Source organism: Colius striatus, chromosome 15 (genome assembly GCF_028858725.1).
Source record: "Colius striatus isolate bColStr4 chromosome 15, bColStr4.1.hap1, whole genome shotgun sequence".
NCBI classification, from domain to species: Eukaryota; Metazoa; Chordata; class Aves; order Coliiformes; family Coliidae; genus Colius; species Colius striatus.
This window is the reverse complement of record NC_084773.1, coordinates 1904779-1923533: the sequence shown is the minus strand read 5'-3', so window position 1 is coordinate 1923533 and position 18755 is coordinate 1904779. Positions and strand designations below refer to the sequence as shown.

At 41.7% G+C, this 18755-nt stretch overlaps 1 protein-coding gene across 1 annotated transcript in view; it reads right to left on the bottom strand.

The window, feature by feature from the left end:
* SYN2 (synapsin II) overlaps nucleotides 1-18755 on the bottom strand; it is a 194097-nt gene that overhangs the window by 10683 nt on the left and 164659 nt on the right. Inside the window, exon 10 of the mRNA XM_062008103.1 lies at nucleotides 14498-14647. Coding sequence (XP_061864087.1) covers nucleotides 14498-14647 — 150 coding nt within the window. The remainder of the gene's footprint in view (nucleotides 1-14497; nucleotides 14648-18755) is intronic.

The window sequence follows — 18755 nt, the reverse complement described above, 5'->3', positions numbered from 1 at the left end:
CTCATGGGCTTTCAATGGTCTGTAGTAATGCAGGCCTCTTCAAGAGGCTTGCTTTCAGACAGTCAGAAACCTTGATGCTTGATAATAAAGACAGGCTTTGAACCAGTCCTTTTGCTGTCCTGAGCCAAGGCCTCTAATAAAATCCAGGCTCCTCCTAAAGCACCAGTTGCTGGCAAATTAACTACAGACTGCTCCTTCTCACCTCTCCAAGGTGCTGTGCCAATTTAATTGTGAGGCTTCTAACCCCTTATATGCAACTCAGTCTCCCTGCACAGAGATGCTGGACTAGACCTGTCCTGCAGATGTATTCACTCCCTTCTTTTTTTCCTTGTTGTCTTTGTTTCCCAGCCTGGCAGCTCACCCTCCTGCTGCTTTCCTTTAGTGCAAACACATTTTCTTATACTGCAATGCTGAGCCACAAACTTGCCTATCACTGAGTTCAAACATTGCAGGAATCAAGGATTAGAATGCAGGATCTGTCATGGAGAATGACCCCCAACAGGTTCTTCTTCAGGGCTAGGGAGCAAAATGGGTAGCACAGGAGCCAGAAACGACAGTGTTCAAGATTACCTCAGTGAGGTGTGATAATTGCTGTCATAAGGAGCCCTTTTGGTTTTCATTTTATGGAGCACAACTTTGGTATCCCATCCAAATTCCCCAAAGAGAAGCAATTGCTGATGTTGATAGCAACATCGTGCACAACCGCTTACAGACTCTCTCCTGTCCAAAGGGGACTTACTGCTTATATAACTATTCCCCCCAAAAGGACAACTTTACTCATGGAATCCTCAAAGCCACATGAATGCTACGAGTATACCATCATGATTTCTCCACTCTTGCATAACAGTCTTTAAGAATATTGGCTAAGGGAATCATAACCAGAGCAGAAAACTCACTGCTTGCCTAGGAGATTGATGGATGTCTCTGCAGCACTTCCTTCTTTTCCACACTTACCTGAAACAGTCCCCTTGGAATTTTAGGGATCAAACTGGAAAAAGAACTGTTGTTTTTCAAAGGATGTTGTATTAGAATGTCACCAGTGGTATTACTTCCCTGTTTCTACCTTATCTTTCTATAAATGCAGACTGGATTCATATATATGTTTGAATTTTGAGCAGTCTGAAGAATGTTGAAATGGGCGGGAGGGAGCAAAGGCAGCAACTTGGCAGGGAAATAGCCCTTGGGCAAAAGAGATGCTAAACTGAGTCCCAGCAAAAATTGATTTTGATTTGGCTGAGTTTGAAGATTTTATGAACTGTAGTTGGAGCACGTATCGTTGTTTTTGGGTTGAGTTTGGTTTTCTTTGTAATACAATGATAGAAGCTTTTTATAGGTATTTCAATACTTGAAGGGAAAGCCACGTTTTTCAGGTCAAGAAGTAGAGGGATCAGCTAAGAATTGCCAAAATACAAGCTGATTTAGATCTCATGAAGGATGAAGGATAAATAGTAAAACAATTGAGTAACAGGAGAACTGAGTAAAAATGTGATTGCTAAGGAGAGAGGTAATTTAGCTAATCTGAGTAGAGTGTCAATAGTGAATGAATGAAGTAGATTTATTAAATACAGGAGCAAGGGCAAAATGGCAGGTGGGATAAAAGCTTAAAATGAGATGGAGGTAAAAATCAAAGACCTTTCTGGGCTTATATTGGTCAGGCCAGATATTTTTCAGCTTGGAAATCAAACCCAGCTGCCTCACAAAGTACAACCTCTCATACCAGATATCTCTAAATGGAAATGTACAGGTTATGCTGGAGAAAGTTAAGCACTAATACTACAGGAATTACACTGTGGGTAAGGAAGTGGCTGCTGAGGCATCAGGCAGTTATTGAAGAAAAAATAATAGGAAGGATATAACTGGGTTTCAGAACTTAAGTAGAATTTTCATGACTGAAGTTGTCACCAAAAAAGCAGGTGTGTGCTACTGAAATCTGTAGATGAGACAGAGCTGCAAGACCACAGGACCAAACTGTCCTAAAGAAAGAATGAAATTGATGAGTGGAGCCAATAAATAAATAAATAAATGAGAAACTTCAATGCAATGTCCAAAAGAATGTATTTATGGACTAATAACATGCACATGTCCGAAATGGGGAGCTCACTAAGTGAAATCTAATGGCAAAGATTTGTGCAAAGAAAAAACTCAACATCTTGTCACATGTTGAGTGCAGTGTTTCCAGTAGGTGTTAGACATGATGCTGTGTATCACTTACATCAGCCCTGCTCAAGAAAGATGAATATAAGCTGGTCTGGCACAGAAAAATGCAGTTAAACTGGCCAGGCAGATGGAAGGGTCTAAACTCACAGCATTTGGAAGCATAGGTCTTGCTTAATTCAGCAAAATGAAGGCTTGAATGCAGTACAGTTGCTTTTTATGAACACACTGTACTGGTAAAGAACTAGGTAGAAAAGAAGCTAAAGGACAAGAGGAGGTGAGAAGGAATGGTTATAAACTCAACAAAACTAGGCTGACAAGAAGCACATGCTGTGTTATTTAGCAAAGCAGTGAGATCTTGAAGTGGCTTTCCAATGTGGAGTGTCCAAAAGTAAGAAACTCCGTAGCCCCTTGTTGCTTACTGCTTTATACACTTAATGTGCAGGGAGTGTGGCAGGAATGCCTCCCCTTGCTGGTCCAGCCTGCACCCATTTGGGGTGAATCCAGCACAGGTGGTGTTATTTGCCTCCTGTGTGGCCAGAGGCACCCCACAGGACCACGATGCTTTCGGTGTTTACTGTATGACATGTTCCCTGGGACTGAGAAAGGCAGTGGAGCAGACCTAGCTACAGTCATCATGGGGAGATGTGGGAAGGCACACCTTAAAAAGAAGCCACCTTTGCTTTATCTAGTGCAAAGGGAGCAGCTAGAGGAGAAAAGCTCCTGCTTTTTACAGAGTGCCAGTGTTCACTGTTGCCCTTCTCCACTGAGGAAATCTGTATGGAAAAGATATTTTCATCAAAATTTCTGCCAGCCTTGAGTTTCTTCATGTTGAAGACCAAGAATTGACAAATTTAAAGCAGCTTTTGCTGTTGCTCAGCCAACTTTCCAACTTACCCGTGCAGAACCTGTTAAGCTCTTCCTCTGAATGGGAAGGGAAATGACTGCTCAGAGCAGGAAACAAGCTATACAGCATAAGTTTTACTTGGAATAATATTTACAAAAGCACTGAAAAAAGCCTTGTTAAAAAATAAATAAATCAGAAAGTAATCTAAGAATTCACAGGCTGTTTCCCATTGCTAGATAACTAACTACCTCCTACAGAATACTTTCCTTCTTGAAGATTTTTACAGTCTTGCAAGTGAGCACCCCCCAGTATGGACTCACTGCTAAAAGGTACACTCTGGTTTTTCCCTGGTATATAGAAACAGGTGACCTCCTCTTGTCTATTCCAGCCCTGTTGTCTATGATTCTTCACGACAAAAACAATCCCATCCCCCAAAGAGATGAGGTTTCTAGAGGATGTTGACTTATCAGGGAGAAAGAATGTCTTGAGAAATCCCACTGCTTGTGAAAGCTGGATGATCCCCTTCCAGAGCCAATCAAGAGATGGACAAGGATGCTGTCCTAGTTTATTGCAGCTCTTGCTTGAAGAAGCCAGATTTCAACTTCTCTTTTTGAACAGGCAGTGTGCAGTTGCACAGCAGCTTTCGGGCAGCTCTTTCCAGTGAAAGAATTGCTCCCCACAGACAAGGAAGGAATGTGGGCTATGTGATGGGAGAGAGCTCCCCCTGCATGCTGCAGCTGCTGAGGCTGAAATGGACTTTGTGTGTTTGTACCGCAGACAGCTGAAAGGTGGATGGATGGGCAAGTGAAAGTGGTCCAGCATATCTGAAAGATTGTCCAGTTGCTGGAAAGTCAAACCTCCTTATGCCTTCCCCAGTGCACATACACAGAGGATAAGGTAGCCTGTGGGGCCTGTAGTGTCAAAACCCTGTGCTGTTTGAAGATGTAAGGAAAGCTTTGACCTTGAACACAGGGACTGCGACCTGCCTGATGCTACACTCTGTCTGCTCCTCCAGTCTTACAAAAACAAGCAGGTCTTATAAAAAAAGTGTGGGACTGCAAGTGGTTGTTGTGTGAACAGGAAGAGATTAAGATGTGCAGAACTCCACCTGGAGCAGCAAAGATCCATCGCTACTGGATTCACTCAGAGCTGAAGTTTATGCTTTGAAACAAGAGTGTGGAGAAAAGATGGTGGTGCTAACACAAGTCTAGACTTAAAACTTACAGTTTATCTTAGTATTATTTATCAGTGTCACAGGATGATGGAGTGTGAGGAGGTGTGCAAAAGAGACAACACACTGAGCTCTGCCCCAAGCAACGGCGTTGACCTCTCCAGCAATGGGTGCACATGCTTCTCTTCTTGCTTCTGGTGCAGCACAAGGATGTGGCCACACTGAGGAGGCATCAGTGGCTGCTCTGAACTCTGACAAGTTTCCTGGGACTCTCCAAGGAGTGAACAGATACTGGAGAATGATATATAGGCAGCTGAAGACAGCTTGCTGTATTGGCAGCAAGCCAGCCTGAGCGCTGGGCCACCACAAGATCAGGGGCTGAAGGGAAATGACTTCTTTTCTTGAATGGACAAATGAAGAATATCTGAAAATGAGCTGCTCTGTTTTGCATTTTTCCATGATTCCTCTTGGTGCTTATCCTTGGTTTAAAATGTTAATTTGTATTTAGCATATGGTCCTTATTCAAAATAAACTGTGGCAATGGGGAGAGGGACAGAATCCTTGCAAGTTAAACATGGATTAAAGCCAAACAGCTTTGCTTAACAGGTTATGATTCAAAGGTCAGAGAAATCAAACAAAAAAGTCAAGTAGAGACAGTGAATGATAACAAAAAAGTAAAGGGGAAACACCCACCACAGCAGGGAAAAGGAAAGGAGACCAAGGAAAAGCCTCCAAAAATAAGACATTTCTATTAGGTTCAGCTTGAACAAACAAAATCAGAGAGTAAAAATAGAAGAAAAATTAGATAAAAAAAATCAAAGGATGTTATATGATAGTAATTGTAGCACTGAGACAAAACAGAGAGATCTGACTTAGACCTTCCATTTCTATTTGGGTGTGTGGCGGCTATTGCCTGTTCTCTAATGATGGGATTACTCTTCTCCTTGGTTTAATTTTGCAAAGGGGTGGCTTTTGCTCTGCACTAGAATGAGGACATTTTTTTAAAGTCTTCCCCAAAATGCCTGTGGGATAAAAAAAAGCTTTTTCTCACAGAAATCTACTAAGAACACATAGGTTGTTCTATAGTGGTGGGCTCACGATTGCCTACAAATGGGATGTTTGCTTTGCTTTTGAGGGCAGTCACCATGGAGCTGTGGAATTCTCAAAGGCACTGTCTGCCTCTGCCAATACAACTGGCAGATTGTGAGATGATCAGAGGGTCATCTGGCAGGAGATAATAAAAAGTTCACAAAAGCCTAATTTTGTCTGGATGAAGGCAAAAAGAGACCAGGATTGCTGTTATGTTTAAAATAAATGAGGAAAAATATCTATGAACTAGCAATACTTGTCTGTTTTTTCAGTTGTAGGGAACATTTTGTTGCCTTCTCTAATACAACATTATTAGCAGTAAAGCTAAAGCACTGTATCCTACAGATGAATGAAGTCATCCTGGTCCTGAAGCCTAACTCTGTCAGGTTGCCTGTGGGGCTTTTTCCTTTTGGGCTCCTCTCCTAACGAGTTCTCTCGTGAGCAACTCTTTGTCTTCTTTGCTCAGCTTGTCTGCAGGACAGATGTATTCTTCCAGGCAGAAGAATATAGCTGGTATAGAAAATTCCTGCTATATCACCAGGTAGGCTGCTGACAAGCCTTCAATGCAGAGTATTCAGCTATAAAAAATACATCAGGCCCCATCCTGAAAGCTTTCATTTCATTTCATTTCATTTCATTTCATTTCATTTGGATCAATTTCTGCTGATGTCAGTAGAAACTCTGGTCAAATAATCCAAAATATATTAATATATAATATATGGAAAGATATAACATAAATATATATAAAAATTAATATATGCCTCATTTTCTCACTTACAGTCTGAATGGCATCAGATCCTTTCAAAAAGGGAATTGTCAAGGCATACTTGTTTAGTTCTTGGCATGTTATTTCAAAGCAAGCAAAAAAAGATGAATACTTTTAGGTGTTTTGACTTAATCCTCCTCATTTAATGGATATATTCACAGTTAACAACCAAAAGCCTTTATTTGGACATTTGTCACTATCAAATATCCAGCAAACTGTTTACCTGTGACTTATCTTCACGAGTGAGAGTACCTAAGCAACAGAAGTGAGCAATACACACATAACTCCCTTAGTAATTACTCCATCTACTGGTGTAGGGTCTCAATAAGCATTTAAAGCAGGGTTAGTAAGAACTCTGCCCAGCATTTGTATGCTGTATCTCACTGGTTTTTAAGTACTGTCAATATTAAAAATATCTGGATTTATTTTTCTGCATGAACTTTGTTTTTCATCCATTAAAATGCCTGGAGATCAAATGCAAATGGTGAAAACAAATCAAGCTTTGTGATTGCTTTAAATACACGGACACTCTTCATCCAGCAGTTAAGGTCTCAGTCTCTGCCCCTCTTGTGATCTCTGTCACCTCTAGGAAGAACAGAGTATCTGCCCTGAATAGGTGTCTTATTCAGAGAGAGACAAAAAGCCCTCAGTGTAGTAAAAGACATGCTATCATTTTGTACTTGTGCCAGATGAACTTGACTGTTTAGCTGGAGCTAAGTGTGTCTAAATGTGGCGTTTGAGGAGGATGTGGTGAGCTCAGGCTCCACACATGCTTGTTTTCTCCTGCCTTTCTTAATTCCATACATTTATAATCGGATCTGAAAGCGTAACAGCTGTGTTTGGGGTATTTTCACAAACATGAAGTATCTAAAAGGTTAAAGCCCCCTTTGAATAAAACAAGCATCTCCTCTTCCACGCACACGCAGCTGAGCACCGCGTGTACATAAACACTTGTATACACGTACACGTTAGAAGATATTCCATATGAGAGGAATGGAAACAAACGACATAAAGACACCGTAACGGACTCGGGAGGGTGTGAAGGCAGCCCCGTGCCGCTGCCGGCCGTGCCGTGCCGTGCCGTGCCGTGCCGTGCCGCCGGGTGCCGCCGGGTGCCGCCGGGTGCCGCGCGGTGTCGCTGGGGCTCAGCGATCGCGACCCGCCGCGCTGCCGCAGCTCCGTACCCTCCGCGTTTCAAACACCCTCCTCACGTCACAGCTCTGACAACGGCCTTTTTGCTTTTTCTACACAGCCCGTGGACGGCATTGTTCTGCCATGTATACATGTCCCAGCAATAGATTCTCAGCCAGTGAGGGCATCTCTGCTGCTGCTTGACTCATTTGCCTTTAAGTCACAACAATAACTCCAGAAGCATTTGATATGAAAAGTCATTTGCTTACTAGAAACTAGGATTTAAAAGAACTTGTAGGCAGATGAACAGTGCAATTGGCAAAAGACAAGTCAGCTTTTGTTTGCAGTCATTGATGGATGTCAGAATGCAGAGAGGCTTTCTGAGGTAGACACTGTGCAGAAAGTACTTACTGATTGCTAATGGAGACTACAGAAGATGGTCGATTAGTATCTACACAGTCACACTACATGTTTATTGACAAATTAACCATGGATCTCATTGACAAATAAACATGGATCTCATTAATATTTACAGATATCTCAATGGTGGGTGTCAGGAGGTTGGGGCAGCACCTTTTTTCTGTTGTATCTAGCAACAGGACAAGGGGTGATGGGATGAAGCTGCAACACAAACAGTTCCATTTAAACATGAGAAAAAACTATGTCACCGTGAGGTGAGGGAGCCCTGGCCCAGGCTGCCCAGGGAGGGTGTGGAGGCTCCTTCCTTGGAGGTCTTCAAGACCCGCCTGGACATGTTCCTGTGTGACCTGATCTAGGTGACCCTGCTTCTGCAGGGGGGTTGGACTGGATGATCTCTAAAGGTCCCTTCCAACTCTTACCATTCTATGACTCTATGATTCCAAGTTGGATTACTGTTTATACAGAGTAACTTGATGTAAGAGTTTGGAAAGGCAAACAATGAAACAGGCATATAGTAAAGTCCCATCCAGGCTTTTTCCAGGATCTTTGTGCTCCTTTGTCCCAAGCAGAGAGAAAGTCAGGCTAATCTCATGGGTATATTTGGGATTTGGACTTCCATTAGATGCTGTTCCCCAAATCTGAGTACATTGGCTTTATGGTCATGATGCTATAGCTGTCATTTATCTCCTATTTAAGCAACTTCCTAGGAGAAAGAAAACAGCTTGTACAGTTTTAGGGGTCATTAGATCATTTAGCAACCTTTTTAAGGCAAGTTGCTCTTCAATTACTCCTGCTGTCTGTTAGTATAGATCTGGTTACATCAGGGAGTGATTTGCTTTGCACCAGTTCAGCAGGATTCTCAGATACTAATACAGAAACTGTATTTACCCTTGGTCACACAGAATGATTTAGTGTGCTCATTTATTTTATTGGTTAGCCAGTCTTTCCTTTCAGACATAAGGAAAAAAATCCCCATATTCCTGCAATTAAATGCCAAAGGACTGTAACAGAAAGAAAATTCTTGGTGGTGATGTTAATTGGTCGTATAAGCATGGCCTGGCTAATGCAAGTAGGATTAACATTAGGGATCTAAAGGATGATACAAACCTACCAGTCATGATAACCCTGTTCCTCTTCCCCTAATCAGCACTTGTACTTCAGATAAACTTCTGCTTTGCAATGCAGAAAGGCATTTAGAGACAAGATCCACACCCCAGATTTAGTGCAGGCTGACACTGAGTTATAGATTTCCATCTAACTCCGTGATGGGATCCTTCCCAATGAAGTATCTTCCTCATCAGTTAAGATCAAATCAAATAACTCTACTGTCCTCAAGCTGCAGTGACTTGAAACAAATTGCTGCTCATCATAAGTAGTTTGCTTTGAAAGAAGAAGGTAAATCTGGCAGATGGAAGGTAACAGAACTCTGATGGAAGCCCAAGAACAGGTAATTTGATCACGGTTTGCATTTCTCTCTGGAGACAATACTTTCTGTTATTTACACAATGTTCACATTTGGTTCAATTTTCTCTCTGAACACAGTAAAATAAAACTGGAGAAAACTGCTTGGCTCTAGTCAAATCATATAAAGGGTCAGGGAAAGAGGAATGAATAAGATCAAGTGAAAAACAGGAAAAATGGAAAGAAATCAAACCAGATCTCTGAACAGCTGGAGAGAGCTGAGCAAGGGCTCCTTGACCTCAGTCTCTACTGAACACAACTTGATGGCACTGAGCTTCCCTGTGAGTGAGGAGTGAAGAAGGTGTTACATTTCAGAAAAGGCTGTCAAGAAAGTAACAACTTCAGGTTCTGCTGTTCTAGCCTCAAAGTAATCGAAGTACTGTCTCTTTACTTCTGCATCATGTAATGGTTTATTACTGGTGTCCTCCTCCTTCCTTTTAAAGAAGCAGCACTGGGAACACTGTGCTCTTAGTTGTTATGGGCACTGTGTCTCTGGTGCACAGACTCATTCCTTCCATGAAGGATACCAAATTCCTTGTTTTGGGGATAATGCAATGTGGTCTCAACAGAGCTGGACTGAAATAACATTTTGCTAATATGATTTTCCTTAGTTTCGACTGCTAACATGACCATAAACACACAGAATGTAGTTCATCCCAATTCAGGTAACTGCTTGATACACAGCTTTGAATAGATGTTTTACTATTCTTGTTTTATACACAAGTGCTGCTACAGAAACAAGCATCCAATATCCTGCACTGAGCAAGCACCTGCACAGCTTTCAAATCCAGACACAGAAGTTTTGGCAGGGACTGTTCCTATCAGCTGGTGGAGATGGAGATAAGTGGCTGAAGCATTGCACTGGGCAGTTTAACCTACTGGTTTGGTTTTTAGGAAAGACTTGAAAAGGGCCTCTGAAAAGATACCTCTATGAAGAGAGGATCTATCAGAGAAAAGGAGACTGAGGGGAGACACGATCACTCTCTGCAACTCCCTGACAGAAGGTTGTGGCAAGGTGGGGGTCAGTCTCATCTCCCAAGTAACAAGTGACAGGACAAGAAGAAAGAGCCTCAAATTGCACCATGGGAGATTTAGATTGGAGCTGAGGAAGAACTTTTTCCCTGTCAGCCCCCATGCCAGGCTGCCCAGGGAGGTGGGGGAGTGCCCATCCCTGGAGCTATTGCAAAGCCATGAAGCTGAGGTGCTGAGGGCCATGGGTTAGTGCTGAGCTTGGCAGGGTGAGGGGAGAGGTTGGACTCAATGAGCTTCAAGAGCTTTTCCAACCAAACAATTCCATGATCCTATGGAGTATTCAGAGAGGTTACAAAAGAATCATTTTATTTTATTGCCTGCAAGTAGAGCAGGTTTTGTCTCATGGAAAGGTTCTATTAAAGTCATATCCCCAGATACAGTTCTATTATATATTTTCATCATGGTTGTGAGCAAAACGAGCTGTCACATTTTTAAATTAAATAGAAACAACTTAATTTGGGGGAAAAGAGTTTTTTGACCATATGTAGTTACATCAGACTGAAATTCTTGGAGTCCTGGGGCTCTTGCTTTTCTTTGCAGTGGGAAGATAACAGCAAAACTGGAGAGCTTTGGAATCTTGTAATCAAGAATACTTTCTATCCCTGTACAGTTCAATCATTCTGTCAAAGGTATCAGTAAACTGCAGCCTGGCACTGCCAGAGAAAAGCCTGAGCCACTTTGTTGGCTGCAGCCAGAGTCAGGAGGTGTGAGGCTGTGCTCCCTTACAGACTGCCATTCTGTGTACCAGCAGAACCTGTTACAGAGTGCTTATAGATAAGTAAAGACATAATATCTAAACCACACATTTAAAATTCTTAATATAGCTGGTATCTCAGATTATAGATTTAATGGGTTTAAGAACCATTGAATCTGCACCTCTGAGGTTTCACCATAAGCAAGGCAGTTGTTTGTGGTCTCTGCCTTTTGAATTTGCTACTTTATTGGCCTTCAGAACACACTGCAAGGCCAATCATTTCCATCAAGGTTTGGCTGTGTAGCTCTAAACAAAGATTTGTTTTCCTAATTATTGCTTTGTTTTCTGATGGACAGTTAATTGGAATGGGACTGACCATTGCAGGCACTTACAAATCAAAGCAGTCTTTTATGTGTGATGCACCCAATGCCACAGCAGTGGGTAGATTATAAAAACCCTTCACAGATAACAGTGGAATTCAAAGCACAACACATCTATAGCTGTACTACCAACTGTGAAACGTTCATTTAGAAGCAGAAGTAGCAAAATACACAAATTACTCTTTGATATTTACATCACTGATTTTTCAGACCACACACACATATGCACATAGTTGATTTGGGATCAATGACTGCTTTTCCATTTTATATGACCTGTAGAAATATGTAGTATTCCCTTGCCCCATAAATTAATGGACTGAATTTCTCAAGAATGGGAAATAACTTGCCAGACCAAAAAAGGAGACTGTTCAAAGATGAAAGAGAGAACCTGTTCTAACAGGCTGATTTTATTCTTAGAGTAACAATGCAGCTAAGAATTAACTGCACATGAGGAGATATCTGTTTTAAATGTTTCATGATTTCCCCTTAAAGATGGGAAGATTAATAGGTATTTGCAAATAATGTCTTCTGTAAAAATTCAGAACCCCTTAGCCAGTAAAAACTATCTTTGGATCCATCCAAAATGTTTTTGTTTAAGAGGGAAAACAACTTTTCATTGGCATCAACAGCAATGATTGAGGAATCCAGGGGCTTTCTTTAAACATTCCTGGTGTCTCATTTTCAATCTGGACTTACATGGGCAGTTTTTCTTTAGAAATGAGTGAAATCTTGATTTCCATACAACAGATAACCAGTTTCTCTGGAACCAGCAGCATTCCCTCTCCCTGTCTTCTTTAAAAGCAATGACCTCACAGTTTTTTCCCCCAAATATCTAATACTCTAAATAATTGTGCATCTAATAATCACAGAATCATAGAATCATTTCATCTGGAAGAGAACTTTAAGATCATCGAGTCCAGCCTTTGTCCCAGCCCTACCAACCACTAGATAGTTATGACAATGTTATAACACCATTACTATTTCAATTCTGATTTATATTGACTTGTGTGCTCTGAGTAACTTTGACACTTTGCTTCATTTTAATATAATTTACAAGGAAACTGTACTTTGGCACAAGACAGTGTTCTTTTCTCCCTCATCTTTCTTTTTCAGTGTCCTTTACAATGGACTTGAGTCACGTTGGATGGAAACTTCTCCATTGTATGTGGTTCCGTGGTTGAAACAATTTTGTGCTTAGTTTCAAGTGGCTGTAATATAAATAGAAGCCACACCACTTTTTTTATGTGGGATGGTATATTTTTGTAACTTAAAGCATGATGATATATTTGAAGAACAAATTAGTCATTCTGCCTCAAGAACTAGTCTGTCTGAGGTATGCCACAAAATTGTTTTCAAATTGTTTACCTGGTGTGGAGCCTACTGAAAGTAAAAATAGATTCTTGACTTGGGCTTAGTAATTCCTGTCTTAGAGTTTGGCTTACTCTGTTCCTTAACTGATTACCATGGAGTTGCACTGGTACAGTCCTTAATAATTTACTGTCAGAACATATTACCATGGTTTATTGCTTCAGTGTAGTAAAAGAAGGACATGAAAGTTGTAGCTGATAATGCTGCTCTGGACCAGTGTTGGTGTCTGGCTATGAAGACATAAAAGATGCTGTTTAGCTTTTATATAGCACTTTCCAAAGAACCATAGAAGTTGGACATTGTAAAGCTCATCTAGTCCAAACTTCCTGCCATGGGCAGGGACATCTTTCCCTAGGCCAGGTTGCTCCAAGCACCACCCAACCTGCCCTTGAACACTTCTGGGCAGCCACAACTTCTCTGGGCAACCTGTCTAATTTCTTACCACCTTCATCGCAAAGAATTTGTTCCTTATATCTAATCTAAATCTATCCTCTTTCTGTTTAAAGTCACTGTTGCTTGTGCTGTCACCAAAGGCCTTGGCCCATCTTTCTTTCAAGCCCCTGATAAGTATTGAAAGGCCACAACAATGTCTCCCTGGAGCCTTCCCTCCTCTAGGCTGAACAACCTCAACTCTCCCAGCCCGTCCTCGTCAGAGAGGTGCTCCATCTTGGTCATCTTCATGGCTTCCTCTGGCCCTGCTCTAACACATATGTATCAGTCTTGTACTGGAGACCCCAGAGCTGGATGCAGCACTGCAGGTCAGGTCTCATGAGAGTGGAGCAGAGGAGGAGAATCTCCTTTCTTGACCTCCTGTCCATGCTGCTTCTTACCCAGTCCAGGACACAGCTGGCTTTCTGGGTGCAAGTGCACATTGCTGATTCATCCACTGCTATCCCCAAGTGCTCTCTGCAGGGCTGCTCTCAGTTCATCATCAGTTTGTACTGATCCTGGGGGACTGCCATGACCCAAGTGCAGAACACTTCCATCCAGGTCGCTCTGGATGGAATCCCTTCCTTCTAGGGTAGCTGCACCCCTCAGCCTGGTGTGGTGCCCAGACTTGATGAGGGTGCACCCAGTGCCACTGTGTATGCAATTAATGAGGACATTAAACAGTACTGGTCTCAGTACAGACCCTTTAGGGACACCTCTTGTCACTGGTTTCCATTTGTACATTGAGCCATTGACTGTGGCTCTGGACATGACAATCCATCCAATTCCTTATGCACTGAACAGTCCCCCCTCAAATCCATCTCTCTCCAATTTAGATGCAAAACTTTGGTGTTCTTAGTGCCTTTTACAAAAACACCACACTGTCAGAAATTATTTAAGGGATCAATAAAATAAACTTCATATTTTGTAATGATAGAAATGGAAACACAAAGATGATTTCCAAAGTCTGAAAGCCAGCTGGTAGCAAAGCTGAGGCAGAACTCTGCATCCCTGCACTTCAACTCTCAGATCATGTCAGGTAAAGTAAGAGAAATGTATCTGTTTGCAACCTGAGACACAAGTTTTCTAGTATGCTAAACATATTTCAGGGTTTCTCTAGATTGCTGAGGAACTTCTGTGAACTGCAGCACACAGAAAAAGATTTTCATGTAGTTCATTTCTCACAAGAAGAATGGTTGCCTTAGCACACACTCTGACAACTTCAAGGCAAAGACTGTCTGTGACAGTGCTGCTTCTTATTTCCATGGTATTTTATAGACAAGTAACTAAAAGGAAACAATACAAAGCCTGGTGATTCACTGAATCCACAGTTACCAGTTTACTGGCAGAAACAAATCAACACTTGCACTTCTTGATTATATCTGGACATAATCTCACTTCAAGATGCCAAACCTATAAAAGATGTTGATAAGCTCACAAAGCCTTGCAATTCAGGGTATAGCTGCATAGTTTCCCAGCCAAATTTGTCAAGGAACAATTTTGAGCTTAAAATTAGAGAATAAGATGGTCCATTTCAAAACCAAAAGGTTCCTACCTGAGGCTGCTGAGTGGCAGTGGGTCTCTGAGGAGATGGTATAGGAGTTTTGGATAACATTTGGTTCATTTTGCTTACGACTAGATCAGTTATGTGTTGCCTGTCTTCAGTCTGGTGCTCACCAATCAGAGGCATTGCACAGTCCATCACCTGTAAAATAAATGGATACATCAGCTAGTGAGATGGCACTGATGCAAACTTCTTCCACATCTGACTAGAACATCAGGTCATCTATTGACTTGGTTGGTTTTAACAAGAGAGCTGTAGAAATGGTGTATGTTATATCAGACAAGAAAAGCCTGAGTGCAGGATACAGGTCATCAGAGCAAGGGAACAGCACCTTTACAGTGTCATCCCTTTCCCTTCAAACATACAGGTTCACTGTGAGACTTGTGCAGGCACAAGCAAGGGAACAGCACCTTTACAGTGTCATCCCTTTCCCTTCAAACATACAGGTTCACTGTGAGACTTGTGCAGGCACAAGCAAGGGAACAGCACCTTTACAGTGTCATCCCTTTCCCTTCAAACATACAGGTTCACTGTGAGACTTGTGCAGGCACTCTCTGGACATCATGACTAATGGGAAGCACAGGGAAGACAAGGAAAATGAGACTTCTTAGGCTATCCAGGCTGCTGAAAATGTGAAGTAATGATGCTTCTGTCTATGCAACATATCTGGAGGTTTCCTCTCGTGTTTTTGTGGCCCATACCATGTCCATCAGCTGAACTGGAATGTAGAAATGCAAACTAAAACTTCAGCTTCCTAGCTGTTTGTTGGATTTCTGCTAAGGCAAGCTGGATCCTTCTTGATTAAAGAAACAATTTAAATATGACCTTGTTATCATTGATATGCTTTCCTGAAAACAGTGTGGCTGCAATGCAGCAGAGGCAAAAAAAGAAGTAAGAACTTTGACAAAGAGAGGAGGATAGCAGAGAGGCAAATAAAAATGTGCACATTTCCATTCTAAATGTGGCAGGTTAATATGCTCAGCAATCATTAGTGAGATGAAAAAGAACTAATACCAAATTCAGTGACTTCAGTGGTCTGTAAACATTTGTTGTGTCTCCAAAATGTTTCTTTCTAAAGCACATCTACTTTTGGTGCATCCATGTTTATTTTAAGGGATGTAAAACTGTGACACAATAACCCCAATAATCACTCACAACAGCACTGGATGTTCTCATTTAAGGATTGAATTAACTTTTGAAAGGCTGTTTTCCTTTCTCAATGTGTATCAAGAAACAGGTGAAGGGATGTCACTGTCAGCCCTGCATTCTGGTGTTTCCCATAGGTATGGAGGAGAAGTGACAGAGGCCTACAATACAAGCAACAGCATTAAGAATGAGTAAGAGGCTGCCAGGGGTAGAGCAGTGAGACTTTATCTCAATAAAAGCAGCAATAGCAGCAATACAATGCTGTGTATGTTGCTGTAGCAGTAGCAGCAATATCCTGTATGGATGCCATTATATCTGATCCAGTTAGAGTCTCTGTACAAACTGAGTTGTGTCCATCAAACTTCCAGTCTGTGGAAAGCTGTCCAGCTGCCAAATCTCACCCAGGTTTTCTCACTACCATAGGCAAACCCTGCACAATAAGCTGTGCTGATAAGAGAGAAGGTGGTGCTGGGTGAGAATGGAAAAAGTCATTAGTAAGGGATCCTCGTGGGTTTTGCACAACTGCAGAAGCATCAGTGAGTGTTATGAGTGTGTTTTAGTACTTCCAAAAGTGAACCTTCCTGTACCTCTTTGGCTTCTGAGGTTCTTCTCTATTGCAGGTAAATGGAACAAGACTGAAAAGAGTCAACAGTCAAAAAAAAGTCCCTTCCAGCCCTTCTTTTGAGGTCCCTTCCAGCCCTTGAGGTCCTGTGAGTCAGTGAAATTTCCCTCACTCCTATTCAATCTCTAGCAAAAGGTCTATAAAGAGAGCTCTGCTACAGGGACACAGGGCTGTTTTGGCTAGGGAGTTTGGAACCCATCTTTCAGGAGGACATTCTGCTGCAGGCTGTTGCCTTGGGTTATTTTTATTACTCAGCTTGTGTTGTTGAAGGGGAGATACTGAAATTTTGTGGTAAGACCTGATTCTGTAAATATTTAGAAGGTGGAAGAATTTTGTACTCTGTAGGGGTGACTCAGGGATCAGACTGAAGAGCACCAAGTTAGGGTGTTGCATGGATCCCTCCTGAGGTGGAAGCAATTTAGTGAGGACACTAACACTCTTCTCAAATCCATCAGCTTACACTGAACATTTTATCTCCTTTACAAAGTTGCACCTTCTGTTTAATGTTCAAGTGCTTCTAGGAATTAGACACAGAAATTGAGCACTTAAAGATACATTTAGAACTGAAGAACATGCCTGTTCATTACAACACTGGACTATAATCTTTCATTTTGCACAGTAGTTGGGAATGAGGCACATTGTCAATAACATCACCTAAGCTTAAGGAGTGTCAAAGTATGGTAAGGGCTATGGAAATTCTTACTGAGGCTGACAAAGGCTACTTTGTAATCATGACACTAGTTTAAAGCCCAAGACCATTTACATTATTTGTTCATTTCCAAGAGACACTGGTATTGGGTATTGTCAACCAAAATGTTGGCAATACTTGTCTGGGATGTTCAGACCTAGAGTGTCTCCTCTGAGCTTCCCCACAGGTGAAAGGATTTAACATAACCTCCAAATAAACAATGAAGTCCAGGACAAATGTTTCCTAAGAAATGAGTGGTTTTGCACTCTTGGGCCACAGCAACTGAAGATATGCTTAATTATTACAAAGTCTCTATGTGAATTTGCCATATTTTGAAGTGGAACATAGCCAATGTTTTCAATTAACTGAGAGAAAAGTATTGAACTAATGTGAGCTGATATTTCTGAATGGGTAAAATGCAGTCTTTGCTGATTGTGTGGCTCTTGAAATATGGGCCTTTTTTGGTGCATTTACTCTAGTATGGATTTCCACTAAGTTAGTGCTATTTCTTAATAGTGTTGTAATGCTTAAAGGTCCATTTCAGCTTATCATGAGCTTTTTCATGCAAGAGTAATATGCATAATGGCTGAAGGCAGCAACTATATGTGTCAGATACTTTGGCCAACACTTTGAAGTGTTAATACTGACTGAGTGGTAGCATGCCTTGATGTCAGTATGAAGGATATTAGATGTTTGACTGTCCACTGCAAAACATCTGATTTTCAGAGAGGGAGTTATGTCTGTGGTCCAAAAATCTGTGCCCTTTGAAGGAAGGCATTAATGACAGTTGTTTTGTCAAATATTGCCCTTCTCACTATCAAGTGTATATTAACATCTCCCCCTTACCCAACAACAGAAGCCACAGTCATATGTTTCACAGGTGTGCAAAGAAAACCTCACTTTGTTTACCATCCACTTACATTAAAGAAATCATTTGGAATGATTGTGAAACAAGTTGCCTAAAATGAGGTCCTGCCAAAGGATTAGGCAGGATTAAGATCTGGAGGATTGGGTTCTGGCTGAATTTCTATTTTTAAATATTCCTTTAACTGCAAGTTTACATAGAAACTTTCTTTAGGAGACATTGCCACGTTGTTTACCAGAACATGTGGGAAAAGTGTAGTTCTACAGCTAAGGAAACAAAAAAGATGCCTTGAAGTGTTACTCAAAACTTCATGTCCACTTCAGCAAAGATGATCTGACATTTCTTGAAGAGTATTTTCAAGCAGAGCTGCCCTATTCACATACTGAGGCAGCTGCAAATGCACACGGCATTAAAACCCACAGCCATCTGCCCTTGACAGTCTTTTGTCACTTGGACAGGTTTTGACACTGTTAAAAATCCTTTTGTTCGTTTCCAGAATCAAGCAAACATTGTTGGCTGAAGCCAGCACTGAACAAATATTGAGTCAGATGCCAAGTCTTGAATGACAATGAGCTACAATGTGTTGTGGTGCTCCACTGAAGTACAAAGACAGCAGTCCAAGGGGGAAAAAAGAGAAAGTGAGGCATCAGCTTACTGAGAAAATGAAATGACCAGCTGGGTGAGTAAAAGATGGCTGAGGCTTAAAGGCAATTTGACTGCAGGACATTGTTCAGTTTAATAACTGATTGGACTTGAGAGGCAAAGTGAGTGGGCAGAGGCCATCAGTGGCAGGAGGCCAATGGGGCTCTTGCCACTGGCATTGCCAAGGGAATGGCTGGTGTGTCCACAGCACTACACTTACACCCAGCATTGCCTGTGGCTGCTAGCAAGAGGCTTAGCTTCCCCCTCTCTGATACTGCTGTTGTGA